The 14,402-nt window shown below is 42.4% G+C and overlaps 1 protein-coding gene across 4 annotated transcripts in view; it reads left to right on the top strand.

Moving 5' to 3' along the window:
• The window catches only part of SLC9A9 (solute carrier family 9 member A9), a 510,485-nt gene that overhangs the window by 422,778 nt on the left and 73,305 nt on the right, over positions 1-14,402 (top strand). Inside the window, exon 15 of one of the 4 annotated variants that reach the window (XM_070236903.1) lies at positions 1,214-1,455. Within the exon in view, the coding sequence (XP_070093004.1) occupies positions 1,214-1,346 (133 nt within the window). The 3' untranslated portion in view covers positions 1,347-1,455. 4 annotated transcript variants of the gene reach the window in all.

Genomic DNA, 14,402 nt, shown 5'->3' with positions numbered 1-14,402 from the left:
TGGCTACAAGTATGACACTGTAAATTGTTGCCCGAACATGTGGGATCCCCCACTGTGAATGGGCAAAGTTGTGGATCCCAAGATGATAGCTGAGTTTTCTAGAATAATCCTAGGATTCCACAAGAGATTTGACATCCCTGATTTGTTTTGCCTTTTCCCTGTAAAAGTTTTAATAATATTTCTATTACATGAGAATGCTTTCTCGTTTCATCTTCACTTTAAGAAAATGATATGAAAATATGGATTCACATAAACGAGAAATCAGAAAGTGACCCCCTGCTCTTCTAGAACAGATTCATAAAATAAGTTCTTTTAAGTCCAATTTTTAAAAACGTAATGATCACTTTCTCACTGAAAAGCACTATATTAGACTCTCTTCATTTCTCTATCTACTTATTTCTTCATCACACATTTATCAAGAGCCTACCTTGACCGGGTGCTCTCCTGGGCACCAGGAGTACAGCCACTGACAATTTCGCGCAGAGCTTACATTCTAATCTGGTTCTGTTTTTCAATTTCTGATTTGCAGATATCTTTTCAGGAACGTGACTATGATATAAAGAAAGATGCACCGAGACATTCCACCATTGGTTTTTGTCAGACAGAGGAGAGTCTGGCGGTCAGGATTTATTGATTTGCTATTGTAGCTTATCCACTTACTAGCTGTGTAATTTGAGGAAAGTTCTTTGCCCTCTGTGCCTCAGGCTCTCAGCTGCAAAATGGGGATAATAGAAGTCCTTACTTCATAGGTTTGTTTTGAGGATTAAGTGACTTAGCGTGAAGCACTTAGGAAAGTGCTCAATAACGTGAGATTTATTATTATCATTACTGCCCGTTGATATCTCCATCTGTTAAATGGGGGCATCATGTAATGCGTTTAGTCGTCATTGTCATTTATTGTCTCTGAGCGACCGAAATACTCATTATTTTGTATGCTTGTGATAATTTTTAGTTGCAACAGCCATATTTTAATGCCATTAGAAAGTCTTCAGTCTCCATAAACAAAGGTTCCACTTAAGCTGTAAATGAGCCCTAATTCCTCTTCTTGGATCTCGAGTAAATGGATGTAGCTGGTGTTTGGCCGTTCCTTTGTGTCCCCTGTTCTGCACATGTGATTGTCTCATTTATGATTTTTCTAAGTTACAGTCCATTGTCTCATCATTATTTTTCTGGAAATTACACCACGGATAGTAATTTTGCCTTGATAGAGAAGTGCAGCAATTTTTCTGTTTCACAATGGAAGCAATGCCAGCCTTTGGAGACGATTATTCCTCTCGCGCCTTCTTGTGATAAAGGAGATCTTCCAATTGAACCTTTCAGGTGAAGCCATCATGTTTTGTCGTTAGTGGTGTGATGTTATATTTGAAGATTTCTAGGTCGGTATGGAATCATTTTATTAGGAAAAAGGGAGAAGGGAAAAAATGTTAAGACTCACAAAAATAAATGTATTACCTTAATGTTGCCAGTTTTGATTTTAGTTTTAATATTTCTTCCCCATTAGAAAAAAGAGTATTTTACTTGAATTTTCTTTACTTGCTACTTGGTCACTCCTTCTCAACTGCAGGAGCCAAGGCTTTTTCAGGCAGCCAACAAATTCGTGTGCTACTAGAGACACATTATCAGCATGAGCCGTGGCTGCCAGCCTCACATATTATCACCTGACATGGGCCAGGTCTGACTCGTGGACCACAGTATTCAGCCCTTGTCTGCATGTGAAGCTGTGGCAAACACAGCACAAAGCACATGGACAGACGTGGCCCTGCCCTAATTAAAGTTCACTTCACAAGGTAGATGGTGCTGACATATTCTCCACCTGTCAAACCAACTCATAAATAAGAGTGGCAAAGAGATAAGTGCGCTGGCGGTTAAGGGAGGAAGAGACTGTTGGAGAAATAAATACTGTTCCAGTCATGTGGGAAAGAGTCCATGGAGGAACTGGGATTTCCTAACACGAAATTAAACAATGGAAAGGGAGGAAGAGCATTCTGAGCAGAAGGAATAACATGCAGGAAAGTCCCATGACAGGTGTGGCATGAATAGCTGAAAGGAGCCGGAATAAACCTGCCTGAAAGGCACAAAATTGGAAGAAAGAAGAGAAAGGAGATAGTCTCCAGGGAAGAGTGGAGTCAGCCTTTGAAGCAAAGGGCGAGACTCTCATTACCTATACCCAGTGTAACTAGAATTCTCTCTCGCTGCTACTAATTTTATATTTTTGTTGAGTGACTCAGATGGCTAAAGGTAGAGCAATGTGTCACATGCTTAAGAGCCTTCCAAAGTTTCCTTTCTGTCACAAATCTGATTCATCTGTATGACAGTAATTTATCAGGTACCTACACATTTAATGCTTCCAGAATTGGATTTAGTTTTAATATATCTTCCCCTGAAAAAAAATAAGGGTTTTGTTTAAATTTTCTTCAATGATTTTAACTGAATTTAGTTTTAATACTTCTTTCCTAGAAAAAAATATATAAGTATGTCTTCTAGTTTCTTCTGAAGCCACAGAGACAAATAAATGGTGGTTGCCCTCAAGATGCCAACATCCTAATGAGGTTGAGACAGCAGCCACCAATGCACTAAGAGCTATACTAAGGTTATGAGCAAAAAGTGTTATGGAAGCCAGAGGGGGTCGTAGCCAGCTAGCCAGCTTTGGAGAATCGAGGAAGCGACACAGAAGTAAGTTTGGAAATAGACGAGAAAAATGTAAGAATCTATAAGGAGCTGAGCCAAGGATGTGAAGGACTTTCTGGCAATGGAAACAGCTCAGGCAAAGGCATAAATAGGGTGTGAGGTGTTCAGAAAATGGTGGGAGTTTCAGAGCGACTGGATCAGTGGGCAGTAAAACTGGAGAGTTATCATGGACAGACGGGGCAGGACCACACATGTTGTGGTCAAGAAAAAAGATTTTCTCTTATTGCCAGCAGGAGACCAACACAGCGCTTTAAGCAGAGTCACACAGTCCAGTTGGTTGTAATGAAGACAACTGGTGGTCGCGTGGAAGGTGGTGTGACAGGGAGAGCAATAAACCGAGCATGCTTCTGTACAGTTGCTCCTGAAGACACCCACAAGTTTTCTATGTAGATAAAAGGACAGGAATGTTCTGCTTCTTGTCTGGAAGATATTTTGGAACACTGAATATGTGTTTCAAAATATAAATTATCATTTCACTCAGAGGTAGATTCTTAAATTTCCAGCGGCGAACGTGATCCCACGGTGTAATGGGGCAGGTCTCCCAGAACGCTTTCTAGTTAAAAAGCCAGCTCAGCCTCTCAGCTCAGCTCCTGGTGTTGACCTATCCCTGGTGAGAAGTGGGAGAACCTCTGACAGAGATTTTAACTGATCTCACAGAAAAGTGAAGTAAAATTCACTTTGAAAGAAAAGCCTGCTTTTTGCTCCTAAACTGGTAAACCAGATAAAACAGAATGCCGCCAGCCCTTCGGCCACACTCAGTCTCCTGGGACAGCTGCTTGCCAGTGGTAGCTGAGGCTGTGGGCTCTTAAGTGTAGGGGAAGAAGCCCAGGAGAGCTAACCTTTTACCCAAGGAAACAGACACATCCTCAAACCATTGCCTTTGACATACCTTGAAGCCATTTCCTTGGGATTCCTTGAAATCCACCAGTGTGTTGGGTTTCACTGACCTGTTGCTCATAAACATGGCCAGAGCTGAGTTCTGGCTTCTATGCACAGGCTCCTAAGCAAGTCGATCCCAACCCTTTACCGTGGGTTTATAGCTGCAACAGGAAAGGCCGTAACTGCTTTGTCCTTTGCTCACTACTCTTTCCCAGCAACCTCGAGCACCTCTCCCCGCGTGCATCCTCACTACCACCTAGCCCTCTGCTGGCAGCTGCCAAGCCCTTTGCCTTTCCCTCCGCTGCTTCATGCGGACATAGATCCTACCCGGAGCTCCCAAGAGCAGTGTGGCTGCCCAAGGCCAGCTGCAGGCACTGCAGACTCCAGGTGCTGAGGGAAGAGGGGACCCCATTGAGAAGCAAGTACCCCACATCTTAAACAGCTCCAGCGGCACAAGGTCAAAAGCTGGGTCTTTAGCTTGACCAATTCTTTTTCCTTTCCTTTTTTCTTTTACTCTTAGCCTGAAGTCCTCAGGCCTTCTCTGAACTGAAATGTTCAGAAGATGAACATGATGGTAATTGGTAATTGTACAAGCACTTTGCAAACATCAAGTGCTTCATAAGGTTGAAATGATACTAAATTCAGTGACAGGTTTGTAGGCCTGAAGGCCCTCAGACTCACTATGCAGATATAAACAAGGAGTTTTATTACATTTTTATTATTTTTAAATTCTAGCTGATTTCCTGCCATATTCAGGGTTATGACGAGCACATCAGTCTCCTCTCAGTCTACAGACATGCCTTATTGAGGACTCTTCCTCCCCAGCTCTCTGGTGCCCACACATCCCACTCCTGTGAAGATGTCCCGCTGTGAAATGCATGCACCCTCGTCCTTCATCACTGGCCCTTTAAGAATTCCTGTCCTTACATGATCTCATTTATATGTGGAACCTAAAACAGTCAAATTCATAAAAGCAGAGATTAGAATGGTGGTAACTAGGGACTGGGGGTTGGGGGAATGGGGAGATGTTGGTCAAAGGGTAAAAAGTTTCATTTATGCTGGATGAGAAAGTTGTGGAGCTCTCCTGTAGACCATGGTGACTAGAGTTAAAAATACTGCATTGTGTGCTCAAAATGTGCCGGGAGAGGAGATCTTAAGTGTTCCTACCACAAAACAAAATGGTAACTAGGTGAGGTGATGAGATGTTAGTTAGCTTGTGTGGTAATCATTGCACAACATATACGTACGTCAGAAAATCACGTTGTACACCTTAAATAGATACAATTTTTATTTGTCATTTATACCTCAATGAAGCTGGAAGAAAACAAATGCCTACCCTTGGCCTTCCAGCAAGTAGAAGGTGGTGCTCTCCAGCTGAGGCCCTTCCTTCCTGGCCCAGCCATTGTGAGAACTGTTTGTATTCCTGTTAGGAATTCAGACAAAATCCTTGATGAACAAATCTCACTTGCTCGCTCAGTCTTTTGCAAACCTTTGAAAATGCTGTCTAGGCCATTTAGAAGAGACACATAAGATTTAAACCAGAGTTTTCCAAACTGCTAATCAGGACTCATTAGTGGTTCTCAAAATCAATTTAGTGGGTTCCTAACCAGAACTTTTTAACAAATGAAAGTAGACTAGAGAGAATAAAATACTGCATTGCAGAATTAGAAGTCAATACTATTTCATGAAACCTGTTCAGGGGTGTGTGTGTGTGTGTATACACTAGTTTGTGATAGAAAATGTGTTTCTTAATGGGAGTCATGATCAAAAAGATTTAAAACCTTGATCTACGCCAGCCTCAAACCCTTATCCAGGAACTCTCAGGCCTTGTCCCCAATTGCTCGAAGTGCCGGGTAAGTTGGACAAGGAGCTGTAAGAGCTCAGAGAAAAGGAGCCATCAGGGCTTTTGTGGAAGAGCTCATGGAGTTAGTGGATTTGAGCTGGACTTTGAGAAAAAGGTAGGATATGACAAGTAGAAACTGGAGGAAGCCAGATGAAAGGCTGGACAAAGGAGAAGAGCAACACAGAGCCGCGAGTAGAGGGAACATGAAGCTCGGGCTCCTGGGCCTGCCTCGGCCCCCCGGCTATGGAGCCACAGGTGCTGGGCCTGCTCAGGGCCACTGTTTGCTAATCTGTAAAATGAGGATAATCATATCTGCCCCGCTTAGTAACTGCAATTTTCAAATGGAATAAGGTAAGTGAAGCCACTTTGAAAACTAGACAGTACCCAACAAACCCAAGGTCTGCTTATTACATTTTTCCAGGCAGAGCAAAGGTCCCAGGTAAAGGTGAGAACGTGGGAAAGCATTAGATGTGCTTGGGGTGAAGTGAGATGGCAGTGTGGCACATTTAGGGTTGACTGTTAGAGCAGAAGGGACTAAAAAGCTGTGTTCAGGGAAATCTGTAAGGATTTTGAGTATCAGGTGAAGGTGTCCGGATTTAATTCAGTAGAAAACAGGGAATTGGATAATTTGTAGAGACACAGGAGTGACACAGTCCTGTTTTAGAAAGATTGACCTAACAGCATTGATTAGGGAGAAGTCACAAGGGTCTAAATGTTGGCAGGTTCAATAGGAATAGAAAGGAAAGGGATAGATGCTAGAAAACTCTGGCCCCAAATCCACAGACTCCGCTGCTGCATTACGGGGGGTATCGGGGCACAGAGAGGAAGGGCCAGGGAGGCGCAGTTACAAGGAAGCGGGTGGCTGGGGGTTCCAGCCCTCATGACTGGCTTCTGCTTGCCAGTCACAGAAGGAGGGGAGGCAGGACGCCTACTCACGTGGGGAGGAGACCAGTGGTTGGTTCTCCCCAGGTGGAAACCTGTTTCCATGAACCTGCTCCACATTCTTGCTGAGCCCATTCTTTGCAACAAGCCACTCGCCCAGTCTTGCCTCACAAATGGAGTTCTCTAGACCTCTGAGTGAACGTGTTTCTCTTTCTTCTGAGCTGCTGTCTCATAGGGAGATTCTCCACAATTAACATCTTACTCAAAAGGAGGCAGAACAGTTATTTTAGCTGTTTGTGAAAATTCAGTCTCATCAACTTGTCTTCTGTTTGTAGACTTTGCTTAAATTAACCCTCAGGTTAACCTATGTTATGAATACAGCGCTGATACCATATCCTACCAAGTCAAGTTCAAACTCATTAGCCCGGAGCAGCATGGAGCATGAGTCAAACAGCTCAGTCTAGATCTGCGCCACTGACTACCAGTGTGATGTTGGGAAGTTACTAGAACTCTCCGAATCTTGATTTCCTAATCTGTAAAATGACGATGATAATCATGTTAATAATACCTGTCTTTCAGGATGGCTGCGGGATTTGGATATTAAACTTAACATACCTAGCCTAGGGCTTAGGAAAAAATAGGCCCTCAATAAAGGGCTGCTATTGTTATTATTATCCAAGGACCAGAATTGATGTGCTCCACCCTCCTTCCTAACCACATGCCACAGCTTCTCCCTGGTTCCCTGGGATGAGGTTTACCCAGGTTCTGCCCTAGAAGGGGAGCTTCCAGGGCTGACCTGGCAGCACCCGCCTCTGCGGGAGCAAAAGGGCTGCCACTGCACCTCTCCTCTCGGGTAAACGCCATTAAGCCCTTCTACAGGTTCCTCAGGCATGCTATTATGTTCCAGCTCAACAGTGGTCTGAAAATGCCACAAATCCCTCTCTGGGAGTAAACACACAGACATAGGACTACACCGTGTGTACCACTGCCGTCTCCCAGTAGCCAGGGGCAAGGGGCTGGGGGTGGAAGAATGGGTCCCCATGGCTGCAGCCAGCAGAGACCGGGGACAGCTGGCTTCCTCCTGCCCCATTATCAGGAGAATCTTTGGGGATCTTATCAGGCCACGGAAATAAACTGTCTATTTTTCTATCATAAAATATGGCTGCAAGAATTATATTCAAGCAATTATTTAAGTGAATAGAGTGTTCCTTGTGAGAAAAGTCAGGTATTCTCCAGATTAAACCAGAAATCACATTCAAAACACATGCATTAGGGCCCCAGAGGTCACAAAGCAGCAAGGTTACCAGTCAGAAGTTCCGGTTTGCGGCCCCGGCTTTGCTGGCCATGTGAGCCTGAGCCAACCCCTCTGAGCTTCAGTTTCCCCATCCAGAAAGTCAATGGAATGCCCCTTCCAGTTCTTTAACAAAAGCCACTCCCCCACACGAGGCAGTGCTGGCAAGTCCAGAACCCCTGAGGCCTTGACGGCCCTCAATTTCTCTGCACGTTTCTCAATAGGCTTGGAAATTAGAGCTCGTTTTCAGTCTTTTATGTCTATTTATGCTTTCGATCAAAACTATATTGCACAATGGAGGTGCTTAAAACGCATTATTCTGTGAGAATTTGCCCAAACCAAAGCTACTTTTACGAGCTAGAGTATATCCCGGGGTTTTGTGTAAAGAAAGGAAAGAGACGCCTGGCTCTCTGTTCCATGCTTGGAATCTATTTTCCAGAAATACGGTGCACTTGTCATGTTTTTCTCCTCACAAATTTAACAGAATGTGATGGCCCTGTTTGATGGCATATTGTAAATAAAGGTACTTTCTTAGACTCCCAGGAAGTAAATACTTGACATATTAACTTCCTATGATTCAATCACAGGAAGCAGACACGAAAATGAAGGAAAGAAATGGAATACAGTCCACCACGCTGCCATCAAAGCTGCTTACCTGCCCATCTAGCTTCCAGCATGACCTGAATTTACCCCATTTCTTATAGAAACAGAGGAAAATTCTTACATCATTCCTGACCGGCCATGAACTCATCTTTTTGATGAGGCTCCTGAAATTGATTGTCATCTCACAAATATCTTTTCTAACTGGATCCCCTTCATCGTCTTGGTTTCGGAGTAATTCTTTCAAGACAGAGTTAGAAACAGCTGCTCACTCAATGATTGTCTATAAAATACGTCTCAAGTATTTGAAAGAAGGGTTGAAAAGGCAGCTCTCCCAAGTCAAATAGAGTGGCTGTGGCCGAGAGCGGGCAGGGTGACGACTCTGTTGGCCTTTTTGCTCTAGTATAGAGCAGGAGGCATTCCTCTCTCTTCACAGGGGGAAACTGAGGCTCAGCAAACCTGGGACTAAAACCCAGGGCATGGGACGCCCCACCCCAGGGCCTTTGCTCTGTCTTGTGCTTTATATTTATAACTTGACCTCAAGTGGGTGTCGTTTCCATTTGACTGCCGGTTTAGCTGAAAATGCCGGCATTTTCTTAGAAGAAATTCTCTTTGGAGGAATTTTGAATTGTATTTCTGCTCCTTCATTTATCTGTTTCCTTGAGCGGTCTTTTTGATTCCCCTTTTATCTTTCTCACCAACCCATTTGTTCATGCAAGCAAAGGAAACTATCCTTGATCCTTTCCCACCCACCCATCTGCTTAAACCATACATGGAGCCCTTCTCTATGGAAGCCCTGGGCTGGCCGCCCTGCTGTGGAAGTTCCTGAGCCGGCGCAGGGCCAACTTCAATGATGAAACATACCTGGAGCATTGCTTGCCAAAAAAATTTTATCCATCATTTCTTATAGGCTCCCAGATTGACACATTCTGGAGTTCTAGCAATTGCTTCAGTGTATATCTCCTACCAGGTCCAAGTTCAGACCTTGAATTGTTAGATACTTTTTGTTTATTTGAGGCTTAGTTGGTGAGAAGACAATTCCATTTCCTTTCATTTGCTTTTCTGGAATAACTGGTCATTTTCCTTTCCGGAAAAAAAAGAAAGGTTAGACTTGCTCTTGGCTGTCATATTTCTTTTTATTTGGTGAAGGAAACTGACAAGTCACCTGAAAAATTTTGTGGAGTTTGAGTACCAAGTTCTTTTCCACTATTTTTCTCTTGTTTTCCAATAGCTAGTGTTTTGTTTGTTTGTTTTTGGTGAGGAAGATTGGCCCTGAGCTTACATCTGTTGTCAATCCCCCTCTTTTTGCTTGAGGAAGATTGTCTCTGAGCTAACATCTGTGGCAGTCTTCCTCTATTTTGTATGTGGGATGCCACCACAGCATGGATTGATGAGCAGTGTATAGGCCCGCACCTAGGATCCAAACCTGTGAACCCTGGACCACCGAAGCAGAGCACATGAACTTAACCACTGAGCCACTGGGCTGGCCCCCTAGCTAGTGTTTTCTTTCTTTCTTTTTTCATTTTATCTAAAGATTTTAATAAAAACAATATAATATAAAAGGGCCCCTAAGTGCAGAAAAAGAAATGAGACTTTAGGATGATCATTTTTGCTTATTTTTTACAACACTAAGTATCAGTTTTCTCTAGCAATTAGCTCAGCATTCATTTTGCTAAGAATAATTGAAAAATTAAATGAGGTTCCTTTTTGAGTTCCTTTTTTCCTCACCTGGACTACAGCTCTTTGTACACGATGATGCTCCTTTACCCTTTACCAGATGAAAAGAGGAGACTATTTTTCCCACAAATTTATTACACTGAGAGAGCTTTAACTGACACATAAGGAGAAATCTATATTCAGATAAGAATATATACAAGCCTGAGCTTGTCTTTGAAATTTATTTTGTCTGTGCTTGTGCCCTCCTACAAATTTAATAGGAGAGAGAGTAGTTAAAATTGGACTTAGTTTGGGCCTGCCCCGGTAGCCTAGTGGTTAAGTTCAGTGCACTCCGCTTCAGTGGCCTGGGTTTGGTTCCCAGGCGCAGACCTACACAACTCCTCTGTCAGTGGCCATGCTGTGGTGGCGGCTCACATACAAAAAGAGGAAGATTGGCAGCAGATATTAGTTCAGGGCGAATCCTCCTCAGCAAAAACATAAATAAGTAAAATTGGACTTAGTTCTCTTTTGCCCTTTAGTTTAATCAAAAAGAAATTCCTTATATTCAGTGGCTTTAAAGATTTGTAACTGTAAATAAGACATTATTTTTCCTCCTTCTATGGACAAGCTGTGTGAAGGGTGGTATATGAATGGATGAGAGCCTTCTCTGCCATGATAGGCACTTCAGTTCACTAGATCTATCCTTTCTCCACTTTCCTACTTATGTAGATTGGAATCCATGCTCCATCATTCCAGTAACACTCTTGCAAGGAAAGATATTCCTTTGCCCAATATCTTTTTGGGATCCATCTGGTAACACCTCAAGCAGTGATGAACCCAACTCTCCGCGTTTGGGGAGATCATGTCTGAGGAGATGAGGCCTGTTAGAGAGAGCTACATACCTGTGAAGACTGGTTTCCATGCAGATTATGGCTCACCAACCTCAAGTGGACCTGCACTGCCCAACTACCCTGCATGTCTCTCATAATTTTTATCTCCTATTGCTTTTTGAAACCTACATCTGCTCCCCTCAAACCTCCAACTCTCTAACTTCCCATCCCACTCTCAATAAATGAATTCACCTCCTACTCCACAGCGAATGTAGAAGCCAATAGATGGGAACTTCTCTCGACAATGTATCAAACATTAAAACCAAACTACTTCTACACTTCCTCTTTTCTTATAACGTCAACCATTCTTTCTCAACTAAATCCTTTGAAATGGCTATTAAGCATGTTTAAGTCTTAGCCATTTCACAACAATCACATAAATACAAACTTCCAGGGACCTCACAGCCCCTTCAGCAAACATCTTCTAGCACCTTCCCTTTCACAGTCGAGCTTCTCAGGAAAGGTGACTATCCTCGCTGTCTCCCCTTGCTCTCCTTCTGTTCATTCCTCACCCCCGCTTGGATCTGGCTTCCACCTCCAGCACTTTACTAAAGCAGCTTGTTAGGTCAACAGTGACCTCCATATCTCTAAACCAGATGGAGATTTGGCAGTTCTCTCTGACATGTCTTTCTAGACCATATGACACTGCTGATTGCTCTCTTCTTGTACTACTCTCTTCCTTGTCTTCCCTGACTCAGCACTCTCTTTGAGTTTCTTCCCACTCCTCTGGCCAGTCATTTTCAGGCTCCTCTTCCTTTGTCCATCAAATGCTGGAGTTAATCAAGGTTCCATCCAAGGCTGCCTTCTCTTCTCACTCTATTCTCTATCCCTAAGTGATTCCATCTATACTCTTGGATTAAAATGACACGGAACCAGAAATGAGTCACAAATTTATACCTCTCTCAAACTCCAGACACACAGATACAACTTACTTGATATCTCCACTTGTATGCCTTTTTTTTTTTAAAGATTGGCCCTGAGCTAGCATCTGTTGCCAATCTTCTTTTTTTTCTTCTTCTTCTCCCCAAAGCCCCCCAGTACATAGTTATATATTCTAGTTGTAGATTCTTCGAGTTCTGCTATGTGGAACGCCACCTCAGCATGGCTTGATGAGCGGTGCCACGTCTGTGCCCAGGATATAAACCAGCGAAACTCTGGGCCACCAAAGCAGAGCATGCAAACTTAACCACTTAGCCACAGGGCCGGCCCCTCCACTTGTATGCCTTAAAGACACATCACTGTCAATATTATCCAAAACTTAGCTCACGAATCCTCACTCCAATCCTACTCTGCATCCAGCTTACCCTCTATTCTGTTGTGTAAACAAAAAGCTCAAGCGTTTTCCTGGATACTCACTCCTTCATCCAGCTGTTATGTAAATCAGCTCTCACCACTTTTACTACCTTCAGAATTTACATTCAGGATAAACAGTTTAGAATGTTATGATTGTCATTATTTGGTTGAATTTCTTTTAAAGAACTACATAACACTCTTTTTTTCTCCAACACATTAAAACAAGAAAGAACCGTAAATGGGAAATTATGTAAGTATAAAATACTGTGCAGGGTCAAGTATCTTTGAAAAAACAATTACATGCCAGGAAATATTTTGTTTTTTAAAAAAGGAACAACATTAATAGTGGGCATCATTCTTGTTACCATCTCAAGGGCAGTGTCACTAAATTACACAGGACCTAGACACATAAAGGATTGCAAGCTAAACAGAGAAAAGGTCTGCATGGATTAACGTCTTAACTTCTTAGATGCATACATTTCTTACATTTGGTGGAGTTGTAAAAAGGAGTTTTAAAGTTAATTTTCTGATCATAAAATTTTGCAAATGGCATCATCATATTGGATTTCTCAAGGGATCTGTAACTTGGCCTATAAAAGAGATGTCTCAATATATTTTAAAATATTATCTTTAGTTCTAAGCAGAAAGCACTACAGAGTTAGAATGAACATTTTGCCCTATTCTCTTTTGGTCTTGACTGCCTATACGCTACTAAGGAGAGAGAGATTCTTTGGCAAAGCCTCCTGAGAATACAGAACTAAATGCACAACCAGGATATTTATTCATTTGGGCAAATGAGTTGCATTTTTGCAAACAAACCTTTGTACCTATGTTGAAAACTCAATATTCATAGGAGCTTTCCCAAATAATATGCCTCCTTCTGCCAAAACACAAATCAACCTCCATCAGTTCATAATGAGCATGACTAATTATTAACCTGAACAACAGATGACATCAGAGAAAACTGGCATAAATTATCCCAAAATGAACTGTGAGTGAATCTGTCCATTTAATGAATCTAATTTACATAATTCTTCTCCCTGCTGTTCCTTTTGTAAATAATCTTTCGTGTAAATAATTTTCAGCCCAAAAGCTAGAATCATAATTATTCTGGGAGTTTTGTGGGTTCGAAGGGTAAGCCTTCTTTCAGCCATAACTTGCAAGCTGTTCAGATCATTGATCGCTACACCTGGCTGTTAGTCTAGATACAACATTGCTCAGGTAGTTGGCTCAGGACCTTGTTCAGAACTCAGATCACAGACAGAGACTCCTTAAATGGGAACTCACGGGACCTAGCATGATGAGTAAATAGCCTAGGTGAAAATGTATATCCTCCATCATTTAAAATGTACGAATAGCAGACGAAAGTGCTTCCTTTTATACATAACCATCTCAATCATCTTTGACATCATCATAAGAACCGATGATGGACATATCACCTTGTGAAGGTTCCATCAGACCCTTTAACTTCATCTTGGGGGGACACACAGGGACTCCTGCAGCTTTCTCTCCACAGCATGTTCTTGCTGAATCCACGACCACATTATGAAGCCATGTCATTGATTTGATTGACTACAATTTGTGGCAGTTCTCTCTTAGCTGTTGAAAATTACTTTTTTTCCCTCTTTACATCTTGGTAGAAGATCTCGTTCTGAGAATTGACTTACTCTCACCCTTCATTCCCACACCTTGCCGAGAAGAAGAAAAGAATTTTAAAACAATGCCCTCCTGTTCCCGTCACCACAAAAAGAAAAATCAAAAGGAATTTAATATTTCCTGTCACGCACACACTTGTGCGCGCATGATCACACACAATTAGTCTCCTCAATGATAAAGAGGAAGAGAAGCAAGGAGAAAAACATCCATAACCTCTCTTGGTGTTAAGTCTTTGGGATGCGGTGTGCAGTCAAACCGTCTATTGAGGTCAGAACCATTATCTCCTCCTCTGGGTTTCTAAACTGCCCGTATCAGTCATTTCAGTAAATAAAGGAATAAACACTAAACAATAGAATAGTTGCAGATTTGAGAAACAGTAAAAGTGTCAGTACCATGGATGGCAGTGGTACCACTTGTATGATTACAGTCATTTTTGTATTACTAGCATTTGAGGATTAAATTATCTAACATTTGAGGATTGTTTTGACAATTGTTCCGTGAGAGATAAGATAGAAAGAAGGAATAATCTTTTCAGGAAGAGACACACATTTATGTGTGTGTGAGTACAACACATACGCCAGAACTTGAACGTGCACTAGACACACCACACCCAACCTGAGTGATTAAATAGACCCCCAGTAGGAATTTTTGCAGCCAGCTTTCAGTTTGCTTGGTCTTTTGAAATATAATGATATTTAAACGGTGTCCACAGGGGTGTGCGTCT

The sequence above is a fragment of the Equus caballus genome, chromosome 16 (genome assembly GCF_041296265.1).
Source record: "Equus caballus isolate H_3958 breed thoroughbred chromosome 16, TB-T2T, whole genome shotgun sequence".
Lineage (NCBI taxonomy): Eukaryota > Metazoa > Chordata > Mammalia > Perissodactyla > Equidae > Equus > Equus caballus.
This window is presented reverse-complemented; position numbering and strand designations above follow the sequence as displayed.